The sequence below is a fragment of the Ambystoma mexicanum genome, chromosome 1p (genome assembly GCF_040938575.1).
Source record: "Ambystoma mexicanum isolate Mex_15411 chromosome 1p, UKY_AmexF1_1, whole genome shotgun sequence".
NCBI lineage: Eukaryota > Metazoa > Chordata > Amphibia > Caudata > Ambystomatidae > Ambystoma > Ambystoma mexicanum.
In genome coordinates this window covers 715,066,000-715,086,526 of record NC_090921.1, presented here as the reverse complement: position 1 = coordinate 715,086,526, position 20,527 = coordinate 715,066,000, and the positions used below count along the sequence as shown (strand labels likewise).

The following is a 20,527-nucleotide window of genomic DNA, read 5'->3' as shown; positions in this document are numbered from 1 at the left end:
TTGCTGCCCACGCGGTTCGTATCCTGCTTCTCATACGGGAGCGATTGGAAGTTGACAAAAGTTGTAGCACTGCACAATACACCCCTACATTAAAAAAAAAATGCCCCGGAGCAGATGTTTCCTCTAGGCGCCCGTCTCCTGGCTGCTTGGTGGCCCGCCTCAGGAGCGGGCAGCTATGCGCCAGGAGGAGGGGGGCGTCGCATAGCAGAGAGCTGGCACGAGGGAAGGGCTGGGGCTGGCAACGCCGCCACTGCTCGCTCTCTCGCGCCTTTTACTCCCCTGTCCGCGGAGCACTTGGGATGGCAGGCAGCCTTGTAACTAGAGAGGGGGTGACAGGACGGCGAGGCAAGATGACCCCGGCGTGCAGTTCTCCTCTTCATGGAGTAAGCCGAGACTGGAGGCCCGGCCCGGGCGGGCCTTGTGTTCTCACTTTCTACTGATGGTAATTGCGCCACACAAGGGCGAGCCTCTTTCTCCCAGAGTAGCAGTCTAGAGTGCTCAGCTGTCACTCTACCGCGTGGAGGAAGGGCTTCTTACCCCACCCCCACACCCCGTCTGCAATTATCCGTTCACACCTAACCTTTAAAAACACTCAAGTATGGGTGCCGCTCTGGCGAGCACTCGTTATTTTTCTCTTTTTCCAGTAAGGGGGTGTCTTACTCGTATAGCTAATATTTTTAGAAACACAAAGATGACTCTATATTGTGGATAACACCCTTATTTATTTATTTGCATTTGTAACGCGCACAGCGGCCCTGGGGCGTCGCGGTTCCAGAATATTCACTTAGGCATAGTAAACATTATTGGGTACAGTAATACAAGGTTGCGGCTTAAGCCTTAGTCTGTTACATGGTGTCAACAACAAGCGCACAGTTTACTTGAACGGATTAGTTTTCAGTGCTTTTCTAAAGGCCTTGAGGGAGGGCTCTTTTCTTAGTTTGAGAGGTAGCGAGTTCCATGCTAGAGCTCCGAAACTGGACCCCCGCCCAACTTTGACTCTCTTGAATGCAGGGACTGTGAGTTGGTGTGAGTATATTTCACGAGCAGGTCTGAGGGATTGGACTGGTGTATACTTTCTGCTAGGTATTTGGGGGCCGATTGGGACAGGCATCGAACGTAGTTTTCCAGTAGTCAAGCGGGCTGGTCACACTACCGACTTCTCAGAGAAAGATGCCTAAAGAAACACGGACTTACTCCTGGAAAGTGAAAAGTAAGCCAGGAGTAAGTCTGAGTTACTAGCAGCCCTTTATTGTGACGGTGGCATTCCCCCTCCTAGGGATAATATAGAGTTGCCCCTGGTTACTTCTTTGTGAAATTGCCCCCGCCTTCTTCATACGCCTAACATTGGGGAAAGGCCAGCAAGAGGCGACCCAGCACACGGTCCCCTTGCCCACTGCAAGGGGTACGGAGTAGGAGCCACGTTTCGGTTGGAACAGGAATATAGAGTTTGGAGTCCCGGCATCGCAATTCACACACCCGTGATCCTGGGCATCCCGTGTTCCTCGGAGACACGTCTGCCAGATTTGGAGGTCGTTAAAACGGGCCGGCTACCCGTAGTCTCCTCCATAGGAATGCACTAGTGAACGCACTTAACCTCTTGTTTGCTGCAGCCCGCGTGTCATGAGCCCTGATAGATTGTGCAAGGCCACCTGCTCCCATCCCAGGCTTCCTTTTTGCATTGTTGTGACTCTGGGGTCAAGCTGTGGAGGAATTGGGGGCTGAGGTCTGTGCTGTTCGACAAGCCCAGGCCCAGAGTTCACGGCTGCACGGACGCTTGTTTTTTCCTGTGACGGTGGCGGCAGCGGGGCCTGCAAAGGAAGCCGCTTCCCCGGCCTTTCCTTTCTCAAGGCTGAACCCTGCAGGAGGGGGGGGGCAATTGCTGATGACAGGTCTTCTCTCCTCGCATTGTCTTCCCCCTTTTAGGTACGTTTTTATTACTGAGGGGAAGCGGGTGGGGGGCGGCGGTTACTGTCCGACCAAGACCGTGGCGCCCACGTTGTCCTAACACAGGAAATGTCAAGTGCTCTCAAAGGTCCTAATGCTCTGTTCACAACCGGCTGCGCTTTCTCGGTTGTGTGTTTTGTGTCAATGGATGTACTTGGCGCTCGAATGCCAGCTCGCGGGCTATTGCGTGGAACAAGGTGCGTGGTTTATGTTCTCGCTTCCAAACTCGCCGCAAAGCTGGAAACAAAAGGTTGGTTCTTGCAAAACCAGCAAACGTTAACGGAGACTCCGACATGTGCGCAGTTTATCGTCCTGCACACACAACACGTGGGGCTTTGTACGACCACTGTATAAGGAAGGCCTGCCTCACATAACTACGGCGGCTCCAAGACTGGCAGCGCCGCTTCCAATCAAATGCCAGATGTCCAGCCCTGAAAAGGCCGGCTTACCATCCTCAGCATGCCACTGTCTCATGAGCTATGTGTGTTTAGTATGTTTATATAGCGCTTTACTCCAAAACGCTCTACAGCACAGCTATGCTGTTTAGACCTATTTGTGTGACCCCTCAGACACCCCCCCCCCGACCCTGGAACTGCCATGGCACTGAGCACAGCCTGCTTCCCAGAATCTGCCCCCACCCTGGGGCTGCCATGGCACTGAGCACAGCCTGCTTCCCAGAATCTGCCCCCACCCTGGGGCTGCCATGGCACTGAGCACAGCCTGCTTCCCAGAATCTGCCCCCACCCTGGGGCTGCCATGGCACTTAGCACAGGATGCACCCCAGGATCTGCCTGAGGGGGGCACAGTGTAAATCCACGGATCCACCATTGAGGCCGAGAGCAAATCCCGTGTATCCATCATGGGGGTGAGCACAGTGTGAATCATCCATAAGCTTCCCATGGAGGTGTGCAGTGTGTGAATCCATAAGCTTCCCATGGACGTGAGAAACAGTGTGAATCCATAAGCTTCCAATGGAGGTGAGCGGTGTGTGAATCCATAAGCTTCCCATGGACGTGAGAACAGTGTGAATCCATAAGCTTCCCATGGACGTGAGAACAGTGTGAATCCATAAGTTTCCCACGGAGGTGAGAAACAGTGTGAATCCATAAGCTTCCGATGGAGGTGAGCGGTGTGTGAATCCTGCCTTGGATGTGAGCACAGTGTGAATTCCGCCATGAGGCTGAGCAGTGAGCTCCCCTTGGGTCTGCCATGGAAGTGACCAGTGATCTCTGGCCCATGGGGATTGGGGTTGGGGAGGGAGATCATCCGGGCCCACCCTTACGTTGTACACGGTGCAGATTCAGGGACCCGGCATGGAACGTGGGCAGGGCATTTACTACACAGAAACCTTTATGATCATGGACTTCGGTTCGTGCTTGGCACCCTGTGACACTAGCCCCTCGGCTAAACGTCCTATGCCTGTATGGGGCACCTTGTGCGCTGTGACAGTGGCTGCCACCCACGCTGCACCCTGAGAGAGAAGGCAGGGGGTGTCAGCTAGATTGAGCAGCACAAATAGCTGCTAGACCCGAGAACCCCAACTTCCAGAGCACCCTCGACCTCCGATCTAGCCCCCCCCCCTCTCGGTCCAGAATGTGTGCATTGTTATCTTAGTGTGTGTGTGTGTTATTGTTGGGGCGCAGAGCCGCACTTTCTCAGCGCAGGCGTCGGAGAACGCGTCCTGGGATCAGGGGCGCGCGGTGCCTGGGAGAGGCGTTTGAGCCCGTACGTTTCTGACAGTTGTTTTGGTTTCTCCAAGCACCGAATAGACGCGATGACTGATGCATACCCCCACTCGCCCCTCAGCACTGCTTATCTCTCATCACAATTAGGACTATCGGGTTGCTCTCGAGGCAGTGACTTTGGCAGGCCGGGCTGCTTCGGGCTTCTCGGGCATGTGTCACGCGCACACATAAGCTCCCGAGTATTACAGTTCAAAAGTGGAAATACCAGTTTCGAACTTAACGCGTTCTTCCTCGCGCCTGCGCAGCCCCGCTTTTCGCTCTGTAGACTTTGGCGAAGGGGGCGCGCACCCCTCTCTGGCCTTCACAGCCCCGACATGGCGCATTGAATGTTCGGGTGCATTTCACGGGACTGACCATATAACGGGGGAGGGGGGGGCTTCTATCGCCAGGAGTCATTTACTCTGGCGTAACTCTCTTTCTCTTAAATGGAACATGTCCCATATAGATGGCAATCTCCATCTGTGCTCTACGCATCTAAATCTTCTTCTAGCTTCTCCTTTTCTTCCTCCTCTTTCTGCCCCCCCCCCTCTGCTGTGCCGGGTTCTTCTTTAGATCTTATTCTCACCTCTTCTCTTCTACATGTCTGGTGTCTGCTCTTCCGCTCTATCTCTGATCACCGTATTGTTTCTTTTTCTATTTTTCTGCCACCTTTTGCTTCCTCTTTCTCCCCCGCGCCGCTACAACGCTGTATGGTAGCGTCACCATGGTTTCCGAATACTGCTATATGGCAGTTTTCTCTTATCACAAATGATGAAACTTCTCGTGTTATCTCGAGCTCTTCCTACTGCATCTCCGCTTGACGCTATCGCATCAGTGCTTTATCCTAAAGTATATCCTTCTCTTGTCTCTTCTATAACTTCTTTCTTTAATATGTGTCTCGACTTCTGTGTTTCCTGCCTCTGTCTGGAAAAAGCTTCCTCTGATCTTTCGCTTGCTTCTAATTTTCATCCTATTTCTCTTGTGCCTTTATCTTTCTAACCCCCTTGAACTTCTTGTTTATTCTCAGGTCTCTACTTTGTTTCAGGTAATTCTATTCTTCCTCTCGCTCAGTTGGGGTTCCGGCTTTTTCATTCTACTGAGACACCTCGTCTTTCTGTTACTAATTCTTTTCTTTCAGCACCTTATTCTAAACATGAATCTTTGCTTATTCTGTTGGACTTGTCTGCAGCTTTTGACACGGTTCATCGTTCCCTCTTATCCTCTTCTCTTTCTTCCTTCATTCCTTTGATTTTCAGGGTCTGTCCTTTTTTGGTTTCCGGTCCCATGGATCCCAAAGGACATTTTTTGGGTCCCATGGGCTGGATCTACTTCTGACACTATCCCTCTTGTTCATGGTGTTCCTCAATGCTCTGTCGTGGGACCATTTCTGTTTCCTCCCTATACTTCTCCCTTGGCACTAATCATTTCATCCTTTGGTCTTTCTCACCGTTTCTATGCAGAAGACACTGCACTTTTGCTATCGGTTTCTTTCCCTTCTGAAATTGACGCTAAACTTTCTGTATGTCTCCTAGCCATTCATCCCTGGATGAAGGAACACTTTTGGTATTACATTCTGCCAAAACAGAAGTACTCTTTTCCCTGCACACACTATTGCTTCTCCTCCTTGCTTTTATTTATTTTCCTCCATATTTTCTTCTTATTTCTTCCTGGGCTCGTAACTTAGGACTCTACTTTGATTCAGATCTGTCTTTTGCCCATCATATCTCTTTATCTTCTCATGCTTGTCGTTATCATTTATACAATATCCGCAAAGCCCATCCTTCTTAACTTTTGATGCAACAAAACTTCTGATTACATTCATTTTTTCTCGACTTTTCTCTTGCTCAGTCTCTCTGGTCTTCTGTTCTCTCGTCTTGCTCAGCTGAATGCTTCCAGAGTCTTCTCTATCTTCTCCCACATGAATCGATTGTTTCTTCTATTCCTACTCTTGGCTGGCTTTTCATTCTCGACTTAAATTTAATTTTCTATGTCTAGTCTTTAAATCTCTTCATAATCTTGCACCTATTTACCTTTCCTCGCTGGTCTCTTTCTATATCCTTACTCTTTCTCTTCGTGCTCAGTCACAATTTCTTCTTGTAGTCCCTTGTCCTCCTTGTGCTAGTTCTCATATTCATTCGTTTACTTTAGCTCCTTTTCATTGAAATTCTCTCCCACTGTCCGTTCAATCTCATCTTACTCTTTATTTCGTTCCTCACTGAAGACCTATTTATTGCAAACTGATGTACAAAGCTGTTCTATTCTTGCCTGTATCTTCATTTTATTGTACTTTTTTATGAACCTCTGTATAGCGCTTTGGCTAAAAGCGCTTTATAAATCCCAAATAAAACACATGCACAAAAATATTCTGAAGCATTATGTTCTTGTCTGCAACAGTGTCCCTGAATGACACTGCCCTCCATATTGATAACCAGTGCAAGTGTGTGGAAAATTCCATAATGGAAAGGGAAAAGTTACTCACTGGTGGCACTTGACGGGTGTACAGTTGGGAGTTTTAACCACCAGTTCAGAAATGGGAACGTGGAATTTAGTCCAAAGAAATATTATTGTTTTTTTCTCTATAAATATATATTCACCATCACTTGTAAAATGTGAAATGGTGTTTTTATTTTATTTTTACCTTGAACGATATAGGCAACTTACTTGCAGTTGAAAAATGTTATATTTAACGCGAAAACTATAAACCAAGCCCCTACGGTAGAGTTTGCCATCACACTGCTGCTTACGTTGCAAAGCATCAACCTCACTGCCAATGAGCCCACAGAGAACGCTTTCTTTAAGACAGTGGCGTCAGGGGTTACATCACCTGACTGCGGGTGGCACTACAAGGCCTTACAGCTGGTGTCATCAGATGTGTTGCTAGGAGTGGGCAGAGGGGGCTATAGCCCCAGTTCTTTTGGTTGTAGCCCCAGATAAATGCTCAGGTGCAACAATCACAAGGCTAGCTAGCCCTGAATCCCGACAGTCCCGACATTAGCGTAGCCCGGATCTTTTACAGGCGTAGCAACACTACTGGGTGGCAAAGACCAAAGCACAGGGCCTATTGGCTGATGACATCATAGTGAATGCTGTCAAGGACATGCCAGAGCACGCCTGTCTCACAGCCGATGACATCATAGCGCACACAGTCTCGCAGCTGACGTCATTACCGAGCACACTGTGACGCCGTCGTCTTTTTTCTCTTTCTACTGTAAAAGCCATTGAAGAAGACGCTGGAGCGTCCACAGTCGTGTCACAAGGCCGCACTCTTGCTGTGTGTGCTCAATTCAGGGTAAGGCGCACTCCTCCCTTACTGCTTGACTCTGATGGTGTGCTAAGGTCACCTGTAAACTCGCTCTCGGGCCCCACGGGCCCGCTGGGCACATTTAATTAAAGGGGTCAGTGTGGTGACCTGCCTGGGCTGCGGCGCAGGTAGCTCGCTGCCCAAGGGCCGGTGCAGCAGCCCTCCCGTTCGCCGCGCATGCGCCTCTGTGTGCGGCGCATGTTCCCTGTTGCTCTCTCTGTATAGAGTTTAAAACTAATAATGATTAACCCAGGCCTCTTGTGTTATCCCGGAGAGGGCGGTGAATGAGCGACAAGCAGTGGGCAGCCCCCACCCCTCCCCTCTCTCTTTGGAACAGCGCAGACCAGCGGCGTTCCCATGTGGCCAATAAATGGGATGTAATCAAAGGTGCCCTCGGCGGCGCCAGATGATGCTGAAATATGCCACGCAGTCTGGGAGCATTTTTAATGCCCCTTCAGGTCCAATTGAGTCAATAGGTAAAACACAAGTATGGGCCTCTATTATTCAAACTATTCATCCATAATAATAATCCAAGATGTGTATATAGCTCACCATGCCGGCTCCCCCTGTTTCTATGCGCCCACTATTTTTTAAAAAACGTGCCTCCATTCTTCCGCCCCTTGCAGTGTGTGCAAAGCGATTTGAGCTCTGTAGTGTACTGTTTACAAAGCGCTTTGGGGCCACGTCAACTCCTATGTACATTTTACGCAGCACTTTGAAGTCTCTCTGTGAGGTGGCTTCCTATCCATCGTGTCGGGCCTCTTCCCGAGAGCTGGATTGGCTCAGCCACGGCCTGTCCCTTTAAATGTGAGCGAAAAACACAATCTCACCTAATTAAAAACCTGTAGAGTGCATTTAAGCACCTCACTAACCCAGATCAAAGGCCAGCCCGCTCCTCCCACCAGCCGCCAAGAATCTAATTAAATAGACGAAGGCCCGAGCAGGCAGGCAGGCACAGGCCGCATCGCCTTCTGAGCCGCGTGGGCCCAAGCTGCAGGGTTTTCGGATCGAGCAAATTCTATGGGGCCCGGGAATGATGGCTGGACTGCTTTACACTCTGCACTAAGTCTGAGGGGGGGGGCGGGGCTGGGTTATTGCTGCTTTGAATGGTGTTTAGGAAGGCTGGTGGGTGGTTTCAGCCTCGGTCTTGTTTTGGAGTAGACAGGAATTGTGCAGCTGTTTTGTGTAGGGTTTGGGAGGCTTGGCAGGGTGGTTTTAGGCTGGGGGGGTTGCGCTGCTGTTATTGGTAAGGGTTTATGGGGGTGGTTTTAGGCTGGGTTTTTGGGGCTTTCAATTATGTTTTGGGTTGAGCGTCTGATGTTTGGCATGACTGTTTTAGTTTGGTTCTTGGGGTTTGCACTGCTTTTTTAGGGGAGGTTTTAGGCCAGGTCTTTGTGGATTGCACTGCTGTTTTGTGTTGGGTTTGGGAGGGTAGTATTAGGCCGTTTTTTTGGGGCTTGCACTGCTGTTATTGGTAAGGGTTTATGGGGGTTAGCGGGGAGGTTTTAGCCCTGGTCTTTGTGGTTTGTTCTGCTATTTTGTGAAGGGTTTGGGAGGGTTGGCAGGGTGGTTTTAGGCCGGGTCTTTGGGGGTTGCACTGCTGTTTTGTGAAGGGTTTGGGAGGGTTGGCAGGGTGGTTTTAGGCAGGGTCTTTGGGGGTTGCACTGCTGTTTTGTGAAGGGTTTGGGAGGGTTGGCAGGGTGTTTTTAGGTCGGGTCTTTGGGGGTTGCAGTGCTGTTTTGTGTTGAGTTTGGGAGGGTGGTTTTAGGCTGGTTCTTTGGGGCTTGCACCGCTGTTATTGATAAGGGTGTATGGGGGTTAGCAGGGTGGTTTTAGGCTGGGTCTTTGAGGGTTGCACTGCTGTTTTGTGTAGGGTTTAGGGGCATTGGCAGGGATGTTTTAGGCCGGGCCTTTGGGGGTTGCACTACTTTTTTGTGTGTAGTGTAGGACTGTGGTTTTAGGCCTAGTCTTTGGGGCTTCCACTGCTGTTATTGGTAGGGTGTATGAGGGTTAGCTGTGTGATTTTTATGCTGGGTCTTTTTGGTTTCCACAGCTGGTTTATGTAGGGTTTAGGGGGGTTGGCAAGGTGTTTTTAGGCCGGTTAGGCCGGTTATTTGGGGTTTGTACTGCTTTTTTGGGCAGGGGTAGGAGCATTGGCATGGAGGTGTTTGGCTGGGTCTTTTTGGATTGCACTGCTGTTTTGTGTAGGATATGGGAGAGTTGGCAGGGTCGTTTTAGGCTGGGTCTTTTTGGTTTGCACTGCTGTTTTGTGTAGGGTTTGGGAGGGTTGGCAGGGTGGTTTTAGGCCGGTCTTTGGGGTTTGTACTGCTTTTTTGGGTAGGGTTTGGGAGCGCTGGCGGGGGGGAGGAGAGTTTAGGCTGGGGCTTTTTGGCTTCCACTGCTGGTTTGTGTAGGGTTTAGGGGGTTGGCAAGGCGGTTTTAGGCCGGGTCTTTTTGGTTTGCACTGCTGGTTTGGGTGGGTTGGAAGGGTGGTTTTAGGCCGGTCTTTGAGCTTTGCAGTGCTCTTTTGGGCAAGGTTTAAGGGGGGTCAGCAGGGTGGTTTTAACTTGGGTCTAGGGGTTTTCCATTGTTGTTTTGTGTAGGGTTTGGGAGGGTTGGCAGGGTGGTTTTAGCCTGGGTCTTGGAGGGGCGGGGGGTTTGCACTGTTTTGTTTAGGGTTTGGGAGGGTTGATAGGGTGGTTTTAGGCTGGGTCTTGGGGGTTTGCACTCCTTTTTTGTGTGCATAGTGTTTGAAAGGGTTAGCAGGGTGGTTTTAGTGCAGGTGTTTGGGGTTTGTGCTGCTCTTTTGGGTAAGGTGTAGGTGGGTTAGCAGTGTGGTTTAAGACTGATCTTGGGTGTTTGCGCTGCTGTTTTGTGTAGGGTTGAGAAGTGTTGGCAGGGTGGTTTTAACCTCGCTATAGGGGTTTTGCACTGTTGTTTTTGTCTAGGGTTTGGGAGGGTTGGCAGGGTGGTTTTAGGTTGGGCCTTGGGGGTGTGTACTGCTTTTTTCTGGTATCTTTTTTCTGGTATCAGTAGTTGGGGCTTGCACTGCTGTTTTGTTATTGTGATTTGTACCAGGCACTGCTGCCATTTCCATGGTCGCCACGCGCTCCGCTCGGGTGGATCTGCAAAGGAAAAGGGGTTGGGAAGGGTTAGTTTGTGGGATTGAGAGGGAAAAGCACAAGTGAGCTTTGATGTGCTGGTGCCTGCAGTTCGGAAACATGTTTTTAGTTTGCCACTGTTATGCGGTTTTGGTGGGTGGTTGTATGTGGGTGTTCTATTTGCATCTTGGGTGTTGGTAGAGTGCTTGTTTGTAATTTGCATTTTTTTGTGGTGAAGGTATGTGTCTTGTTTCTTCAGTGTTGGGTGTTGAGTATTACATAGGTTTTTTTAGTGTACGGTTTGGCATTGTGGTTTTAGAGTGGTTCTTGGGGTTTGTGCTATGTTGTGTTGGGTTTAGGAGGGTTGGCTGTGGCTTTAGGGTGTGCACTGCTGTGATGTGTTGGGTTTAGGGGGGTTGGCTGGGGCTTTGGGGTTTGCCCTGCTGTGCTATGTTGTGTTGGGTTTAGGAGGGTTGGCTGGGGCTTTGAGGTTTGCATTGTTGTGTTGGGTTTAGGAGGGTTGGCTGTGGCTTTAGGGTGTGCACTGCTGTGATGTGTTGGGTTTAGGGGGGTTGGCTGGGGCTTTGGGGTTTGCCCTGCTGTGCTATGTTGTGTTGGGTTTAGGAGGGTTGGCTGGGGCTTTGAGGTTTGCATTGCTGTGTTGGGTTTAGGAGGGTTGGCTGTGGCTTTAGGGTGTGCACTGCTGTGATGTGTTGGGTTTAGGGGGGTTGGCTGGGGCTTTGGGGTTTGCATTGCTGTGTTGGGTTTAGGGGGGTTGGCTGGGGCTTTGGGGGTTGCACTGCTGTGTTGGGTTTAGGGGGGTTGGCTGGGGCTTTGGGGTGTGCACTGCTGTGATGTGTTGGGTTTAAGGGGGTTGGCTGGGGCTTTGCCCTGCTGTGCTATGTTGTGTTGGGTTTAGGAGGGTTGGCTGGGGCTTTGAGGTTTGCATTGCTGTGTTGGGTTTAGGGGGGTTGGCTGGGGCTTTGGGGTGTGCACTGCTGTGATGTGTTGGGTTTGGGGGGGTTGGCTGGGGATTTGGGGTTTGCTGTGCTATGTTGTGTTGGGTTTAGGAGGGTTGGCTGTGGCTTTAGAGTGTGCACTGCTTGCCGGGACTTGGGTGTTCACATTGATACATATGGTAGGATTTGGCATGATTGACTACGCGGTTTTAGAGATGGTGTTTGGTCGTTTCATTGTTTAGGAGGGTTGATGGGGTGTTTATACGGGTGGGACTACACTGCTGCTTTGTACATGGTTTGGGGGTGTTGTGCTGTTTTGGCGGATTTGGGTTGGGGGAGATGTTCCCTGCGTCTTAGAGAGAAAGACTATACTGCTTTAGGGTTTGAGGCCCCAGGCCGCTTTGAAGAGCGTTTGGGGGTGCAGAACTGACTTGGGTGGTTTGGATATTTTGAGTTTTTAATCGCCCCTTCAATTCAGCCCCTCTCTGAGAGCGACCCAGCAAAGGGTTAAAGAGACAGAGGGGGACTGCGTTCTAGCGTTTGGAATTGTACTTAAAACCCCAAACCTTGACGCTTTTAAGCGGGATTTAAAGGGTGTTAAAAAAAAACAATGAAAACATAGATATGTCCTTGGCACATGGAGCCGGCTTTTTCCCGAATGTCCAAAATTGCCTCGATCGGCGGCTTTCTTTGCCCAGAAGTTGGCCAGGTCTCTGAGTCACTACCCCGCGGTTGGCAGAGGAGAGGGGAAAGCACTGAAAGTGGCCAGCCATGAATGATTAACCGCGCAGGGTGTAGCGCCTCCCTGCGCCGGCAGAGGAGAAGGGGGTGCGCGTAAGTGGCCAGCACTGGCCGCACCATGAATAATTAACCACGCAGGGCAGAGCGCCTCCCCGCGGGTGGCCGAGGAGAAGGGGAAAGCGCTGAAGTCGCCAACACAGGCCACACGATGGATGGTTGAACGCGCAGGCCGTAGCGCCTCCCCGCGGGTGACAGAGGAGAGAGGAAAACGCTGAAAGTGGCCAGCCATTAATGATTAACCGCGCGGGGTGTAGCGCCTCCCTGCGGCGGCAGAGGAGAAGGGAAAGCACTGAAAGTGGTCAGCACAGGCCACACGATGGATGGTTGACAGCGCAGGCCGTAGCGCCTCCCCGCGGGTGACAGGAAAGCGCTGGAAGTGGCCAGCACAGGCCGCAGCATGAATGATTAACCGCGCAGGGCAGCCGATCGCCAATATTAGCTCAGCATTTGCGGTGCCGCCAAAGGTCTGTGTGTTACTGCTCGCCACCGCTGGCAGAGCTCCAAGGTTTCCCGCCGCAGCTGGTAGAGGAGGGCACAGAGTCGGGGGTTGGGGCGAAGTGCAGCTTCTGCCACTGTGCTGTTGGTCTGGCGTGCAACGTGGCTAGCATTAGAATAACCCAGGCAACTCCGTGGCCTGACTTCGACCCCCCTGCCCAATTAGAACTATTTTAAATGCCCACTGCCTTAACGCACCACTGGCCAAGCCTGCCGCTTGGCTTGGCACTGCAGAGGCGCCATTACTTACTTGGCTTGGTAACCCTAAGACTGGTGGCCTTAAACGTCAGGAAACACCCAGGTGTGTTCCACCCTCTACGCGAATATTTCCCCTGACATCAATCAGTGTGTTTCTCGAATCTACACCGGCCCATACATACGCGGCTCCCTGGGTGTGTTTGTAGATCGCAGAGGCGTCACAAAAGCCAGGGGTTACTATACCCCAACCAACCCTGCTCCTCCAGCAGCATCTGTGCCCGTCTGCCAGGGGTGCCTCAATCGGGTACTGTGTGCAGTGGGCGTGTGAAGGGCTGGTCCGAATTCGCTGCGGCCCAGCACCGCGAGTCCGAACTCGCCCGAGCCGGTCAAAGCTGGGTGAATGGCCCGGCACTCCTTCCGAAATCAAAGGGGGCGCAAACGCACAAGCCGGGAGAATGGCTCCTTTGTGGGGTGGGGGCTACGTGTCTGTAAATATCATAAATGCCTATCTTTAGAGGGCAATCGACCCCAGACAGCTCGGGTCCCAGCAGATCGTGTGTCCCCCCTCGGGCCCCCATCTGGGGGAGTCATCAGCCACAGTTGATCTGGTGTGTGCTGCTTCGTGGCTCTGTCCCGAGAGGTCAAACGCTACAAGGCCCGCCTTTACTAGCGACCGAATGCAGCCAAGCGTGAAGCTTTTTCATCGAACGCAGAAGGATGAAAAGTTGAGTTAAGTCTCGTACCCGAGACTTTCCCCCGACCCGGCACTGAACCCACTGAGCTATAATGTGGAATGAGGAAATTTAAAGCAAACTTTAAAAAAAGAAAAGGTCCGGGTTTACACATTAATGTGACGCAACTCTGAAAGGTCGATTTTTCGCCCAAGTAGGCCGCGCTCTCCGCCCCCTGGGGGTGAGCGCATTAAGCACTCAGGGAGCAGAGATCCGCACTAAGAGGCAGGGCCTCCGGGCTCGAGTGCGATCCTGCCCCGCCTCGCGCCGGGAGGCCCGGGCTTTCTTCCTCGCTCCTCCCGTCCCACGTGCTCTGAAGTGGTTCTAAAGTCAACAGAGCAGGAACGTTCGGAGCACAGTCTGTGCTTGTCTGCAGATAAGTGCTGGATTAGCCCCATGAAGCAGGGTCCCTGGCAGTTCCCCGAGGTAGGATTAACGCCGGGCAATCAAATAAATAAGAAATAACAAAGGTGTTTTCTTTTCTGTCGCCACTAGGCCTACCGCCCCCAGCCCAGCTATTCCATGCCGATAAAAGCCGAGATTTCTACATTTGCAATATAACGCTTCCTGCTGGGTTTGCCGATTTTCAAACCACCCCATTCTAGTTGAGAATCGATACTCGGGAGATCGGATCTGCCACAAATCACACCGTATGTTAAGCACGGCGCCAGGATTGCAGCCCACAATTCTTGCTTCCGACACCGATGCCTCGAGTAATACATCCCCCATCATCAAGGCAGTACGCTTCATATGATCTCTCCAATAGGGCCTCCTAACTGCCACGTTCTCGAGTTTCTTCCCATAACGAGCTTCCTCCAAGTTTCTCAATGGCACAAGCTTGCGCAATTTCCCGCGGTTTTCCTTTTCACAAGCTTCCCAATCCCAAGTATCTGCCTTGCGCATGTTTTCACCAGGGCTAAAGCTTCCTCTTATCACAAAGTCACGTCCTTTGGATTCTGCAGAGCCCAAGTTTCTCCCTAGTTTATATACGCATTCTCCTTATTCAGTCTCCATAGGCCAAGCTCCTCCAGCAGAACCCTTCTCTTTAGCCCAAGTTGCCCCCTAACATACGCTTTCTCCATAGCCTGATGCTCCTCATCACAAGCTTTCTCCGTAGCCTGATGCACCCCATCACAAGCTTTCTCCGTAGCCTGATGCTCCTCATCACAAGCTTTCTCCGTAGCCTGATTCTCCTCATCATAAGCTTTCTCGTAGCCTGATTCTCCTCATCACAAGCTTTCTCCGTAGCCTGATGCTCCTCATCACAAGCTTTCTCCGTAGCTTGATGCTCCTCACCACAAGCTTTCTCCGTAGCCTGATGCTCCTCACCACAAGCTTTCTCCGTAGCCTGATGCACCCCATCACAAGCTTTCTCCGTAGCCTGATGCTCCTCATCACAAGCTTTCTCCGTAGCCTGATTCTCCTCATCATAAGCTTTCTCGTAGCCTGATTCTCCTCATCACAAGCTTTCTCCGTAGCCTGATGCTCCTCATCACAAGCTTTCTCCGTAGCCTGATGCTCCTCATCACAAGCTTTCTCCGTAGCCTGATGCTCCTCATCACAAGCTTTCTCGTAGCCTGATTCTCCTCATCACAAGCTTTCTCCGTAGCCTGATGCTCCTCATCACAAGCTTTCTCCGTAGCCTGATGCTCCTCATCACAAGCTTTCTCTGTAGCCTGATTCTCCTCTCAATAAGCTTCCTGCATAGTGTGTTGCTCCTTACAAACTTTCTCCCTGCTCCAATTTCCTCCCTAGTCCAATCTTCATACAGCAAGTCTTTCCTTGGCACAAGGTTTCACCATAGCCAAATTCGTCTTACAAGCTTTCTCCTCGGCCCATGTTTTTCACTTGTGTCTTTCTTCCTGGAACTATGTTTTCCCCGGCACACGCTTTCTCCATGGCCTCATTCTCCTTACAAGCTTTCTCTGGCCCACCTTTCTCCCTAGTACAAGCATTCTTCGTAGAGCAAGTGTTCCCTAGCACACACTTTCGCTTGCCACAAGCTTTCTTCATAGCCTGATTCTGCTTTACACAAGCTTCCTCCATAGTCGTTGTTGTTTCGTACACACTTTATCCCTGTGCAAGTTCTTTCCTAGCGCAATCTTTCTTTGTGGCGCACGTTTTTTCCTAGCATAAGCTTTCCCCATTACCAAATTCTCCTTAAAAGCTTTCTCCCATGCCTTTCCTACCAAAATGTTCCCATCATGTTTCTTCCGCTACTCTTCACGGACACACTCACTCACTCAACACCCAGCACATAAGTATCCATATTGCTAATTTTAAACTTTACTAAACTTCCCTGATATATGCAGTGGTCAGTTATCTAATGCACCGCTTCATGATGTCTTTCTACCTCAATCCTCGAGCCTCCAGATTGGCAGATTTCCTGTGGCTCAGCTTTTGGAAGCCATATCAATGACATTTGAGCGCTTTGCAGATGCCATGTAATAGGCTGAGAGGCATTAATGGAAAAGAGCACATTAATCCTGCAAGGGGCGCGTGCCGAGAACGATACTGCGCGAGGCTGTGCGCAGAATAGAAAATGCTTGCCCCTCGTATTCATGGAAGTTTGCACAGAAAATATCTGTATACGCAAGTCGCGGAGGGAACTCCCACAAAACGCCCCCATGCAAAGCAAAAAACAGCCAGTACAGCTACTTTTGCGTGCTCCCCCAGGTGTGGATACACGCAGCCTTCCGCTGGGGTCCCCTGTAACTGTTAGCGGCATCCCAACAACATGCGTACGATGTATCATCAGAACTCCGGTGAAACTGCGGAAAATCTGTGTGCAAACCCCTGTAAACTGTTCCTGCTGCACACTAAACGGTGTACATGCATACCGAAATCCGATCGGATCCCCAGCTGCATAGACATACCCTTAAATCTAACACGCAAACATACCTCCACGCTGCAATTGCTAGGCGCAAGTGTACTTGCGCCTGCCTTCGGGTGGCGGAAACATGGAGGGATTTGCGCGGGCATAATATTGCGAGTGGGAGGTTGCGTGGTCACATCCATGAATACGATTTGTCGTTCGCATTTGTGAGCGTGCTATGGCCCGTCACTCGTAACGCCCACTTTTCCCATTGTTTTTCCTCATGTTCCGCCCCTACTCCGCCCAGGCCTCGCCCACGCTCTGTGTGGTGTCTCGCGCAAGGCACTCAAGCGCTCGCAGAGACGTGCCGAACCTGCGCGAAGTCCACGCAAGTTAGGAAAAGTGCCGGCTTCGCACACAGAATGGTGCGCAAATCCCCAATTTTCCACGCAAATAATTCCAGGAATCGGTCCCTTAGTTTCTCTTAGACTCAGTTTTTGTGTAGTCGGGAGTTTTCTTGCTTGCCCAGCTTCTCATTCTCCAAGTCTTATTTCTACCAACTGAAGGCTTTCTCGCGGTCCTAAGTGTTAGCTCTAGCCCGAGTTTCACCTCGTTACATGGTTTCCCCCTGGGCTAAACTTGCGCCCTAGCCAGAGTTTCTGCCTGTCACGGGAATTCTCCCTAGCCAAGCTTTCAGCCTTACGTTTTCAAGGTTTTTTCTGGCCCACAAGCTGTCGTTTCCCACTGCCCCGTGTTTTGTTGTCATTAGGGCTCCTTGCTGATGGAAAAACCCCTAATGGGATTAGGGTTCATTTCTTTTCACCCAAAGCTTTTCAGCATTGCCCCCTTTGAAAGTCTTTCTTTTCAAAGACCGCGAACTCGCCTCCCCTTTTAACAAGCGCCCGCGAGCCGGTGTTTCTGTTTCTGCCACCTCGCCAACACATTCCCCCTAATTAGGGAGACATCGCACAGCGTTTTAGCCAGGAACCCAATCCGTCGCCAGCTTCTCATCTTTCCAGCGGGGAGGCGGGGCGCTGCCTGGCCGCGCTGTCATTTTGAAGGCAGGGTTTTTAATTAGGGGGTGCGATTTCAGGGGCTGTTGACCTTATGGCAGGAACAGCATGGCGCGGAGACGGGCAGTCTGGCCAGGCTGGGGTTAATGGGAGCTGGGGGAACTCGCAACGCCCCAGGGGGATCCTAAAGCGGGCACCGACTGAGACCTTCGGCCAAAAAATGGCGCCTTCTCCGCCATGGCAAGACAAGGAGGGTGGGCGTGGTGTTACGCTCGCCATTTGCAACCCCAAACTGTTCACATTTCAGGGGAGACGAGAGCGATGTGAAAAGACACAGAGGTGCTGTATAGAGAAAAGCGCTTAGACGCTATGAACCATGGCTGTAGGCGCTATACAAATACAAGAGAACATAGCTGTCATAACATTAGTAGACGCTACACAGGAATCCCTTTTTAAATCCCTGCGCTCTAGGTACAGAGGTCAAAGGCGACTTGAGGGGTTGGGGGGAGGGGGGGTGTACAGAGTATGCACTCAAACTATCATGGCGTACAGCCAAACATCAAGGGTATACTGTGGCGTGTGTGGCAAGCAGCACACCTCCTAAGTACGTGGCACTCTGCTTCGAGGCCTGTCATGGGCGGGGCCTCCTCCCTGGCCTGCGGAAAGGTTTTGGCTTTAACCTTCACGTGCCTAGCCCATGCTGAATGCCCGGTCCGGCCATACCCGCGTTGCCACATAGGAGACTTGTCCGGCATTTCCCCATAGGCCCGGCCATCGCCTCGGGAAGCTGGCCCGCCACTCGTGGCGTATTTATCAAGCACCGGAGAAGGCGCGGCCTCCGCCCCTGGTCACGCCGCCGGCCCTGGGCGCAGGGAACGGAATGTGTCCAGATACGCAGGGGCGGCTGCCAGTCCCAGCTCCGGCATTTGCCCGGCTTGAAGCCCGCTCCCTCTAACCCATCCCCCCTACAGGAAGCCGTCGTCTCTGATGAAATCTCGAGGATAGGTTGCAAAACCGAGCCCGCACGTTCTTCAAGTGGGGAGATAAGAAAGCGTGAAGCAGCCTCCCTGAGTGCGGAGGTATTTGGCAACCATTTGCCACCCATTTTTACTGTCTACATCTAGGTTCTGATAGGTTGTGGGGGCGTACCCTTAAGGCCCCCTACACTATAGGCCGCATTTCCGCCTTACACCACACCTACACCCTGTTACTTTTGACGGTTAGGAGGCACAGTGAGCTATAACAAGCTAGACTTCTTGGCTTGGGAAATTACTATAGGTGAGAGATGGGATAGGAAGGTGCAACACAGCCTGTGGGTGTTTGGCTTTTTACCCACCACCTATAGCCAATCCCAGCCACTACACAAATCCTTGGACTCTGTTTATTCTAGATCTGTGCTTTTTAAAGGGGTGCCCATGTTATTTCCAAGCACTCTTCTGAAAGGTTATGGCTTAGATGTAGCTGTAAACCAAGCGCTTGACTTGTGTATGTCCTGGCATATGCTCTTGCACTGAATTTTGTTAAAACAGGCACTGGCAATTCTGTGCTCTTGTATAGGCATTAGATAGGCACTACAGTAACATTCCCTGGTATTAACACCATTTTCCAGCTGTTGCCATGTTATGGCCAGGTAATGCGATTATGGCAGAGCCTGCAAAACGTCTATCCCAGCCCGAACAACTGCCAAAACTGTTAGCTTTGCCAATGCTTACATTAAAATAGAAGGCAACTGAGGTGCAATATTTTTTAAATATAAAATGCCTTTCTTCATACATGCTAGGTTCCTGTTTAGTGCAATCCCCCCTGCTCAGACCTCCCCAGGATTGGCTGCCCTGGAATACCAGTCTCCTGTGCTGCCTACTGGGGCGGGTCACTATGTTCTGTGGAATGTTTCAGCTGCTGTGTAGTGTTCTGCTCAGGGGTCATGCAGCCTCTAGGGTCCTCGAGGGGGCACTCTTCCATGATGCACACGATCCCAGTTCTAAAGCCACCTTTCTCCTTTGTTCATCAGGTTCCTGTGGGACGACTACACAGTGGAGGTGCGCCTCAACGACTACCTGGACATCATCTGCCCACACTACGAGGACGGCAGTGTACCCTCGCACTCCGTGGAGCGCTACACCCTCTACCTGGTTGACTACGAGGAGTACACCAACTGCAAGCCCCGCTCCAAGGACCAAGTGCGCTGGGAGTGTAACAAGCCCTTTGCCTTGCATGGTCCAGAGAAGTTCTCCGAGAAGTTCCAGAGGTTCACGCCCTTCACCCTGGGAAAGGAGTTCAAGGAGGGGCACAGCTACTACTACATCTGTAAGTCTGAGCCCCTACCGTGGCTGTGAACGTGTGTGAGGGGCATGGGAGCACTGAAGAAGAGTGGAAGGGTGTGGTGTGAAGGTTAGCAGAGGGGCTATTCTACTCCCACGTATGACCGATCATCTACCTTGGCCCGTGAACTGTCAGGCGGACCAGGATATGCTGGGTCAGGAAGCATGCACAGGTACTCTCTGAGGCCCTTAGCCAGGGCAGGACTGCTTGGGACAATTAATACATGCGTAGGGGCTGTCTGGGGACCTTTGCAAGGGCAGGAGTGCTTGGGACAATGAAGACATATGCAGATTATGTCTGGGTGGCCTTTGGAAGGTTACCAGAGATGTTTCAGGGTTCTGTCTGATCCGGGTCTGTAAATTAGGCCTGCTCTATGCGTGAGCTTGACCGTATATTGCGCCTGCTTTTGGGCTGCCTTTCAGGCTGGCATTGGAGTGGAGGTAGGCTCTTTGACCTCCATGATGACCACCACACACACGGTGGCTCAGTGAGTTAGACGAGTCATGTAGGGTGGCTCAGTGAGTTGGGTCAGCACCATAGTTTGTCTTGTTTGAGTTAGACGAGTCATGTAGGGTGGCTCAGTGAGTTAGGTCAGTAGCATAGGTGGTCTCGCTTGAGTTAGACGAGTCATGTAGGGTGGCTCAGCGAGTTGGGTCAGCACATAGGTGGTTTTGCTTGAGTTAGACGAGTCATGTAGGGTGGCTCAGCGAGTTGGGTCAGCACATAGGTGGTTTTGCTTGAGTTAGACGAGTCATGTAGGGTGGCTCAGTGAGTTGGGTCAGCATCATAGGTGGTTTTGCTTGAGTTAGACGAGTCATGTACGGTGGCTCAGTGAGTTGGGTCAGCACCATAGGTGGTTTTGCTTGAGTTAGACGAGTCATGTAGGGTGGCTCAGCGAGTTGGGTCAGCACATAGGTGGTTTTGTTTGAGTTAGACGAGTCATGTAGGGTGGCTCAGTGAGTTGGGTCAGCACATAGGTGGTTTTGCTTGAGTTAGACGAGTCATGTAGGGTGGCTCAGTGAGTTAGGTCAGTAGCATAGGTGGTCTCGCTTGAGTTAGACGAGTCATGTAGGGTGGCTCAGCGAGTTGGGTCAGCACATAGGTGGTTTTGCTTGAGTTAGAC

The 20,527-nt window shown here is 51.3% G+C and overlaps 1 protein-coding gene across 1 annotated transcript in view; it reads left to right on the top strand.

Moving 5' to 3' along the window:
• EFNA1 (ephrin A1) overlaps positions 1–20,527 on the top strand; it is a 32,550-nt gene that overhangs the window by 5,403 nt on the left and 6,620 nt on the right. Inside the window, exon 2 of the mRNA XM_069650150.1 lies at positions 19,094–19,389. Within this exon, the coding sequence (XP_069506251.1) occupies positions 19,094–19,389 (296 nt within the window). The remainder of the gene's footprint in view (positions 1–19,093; positions 19,390–20,527) is intronic.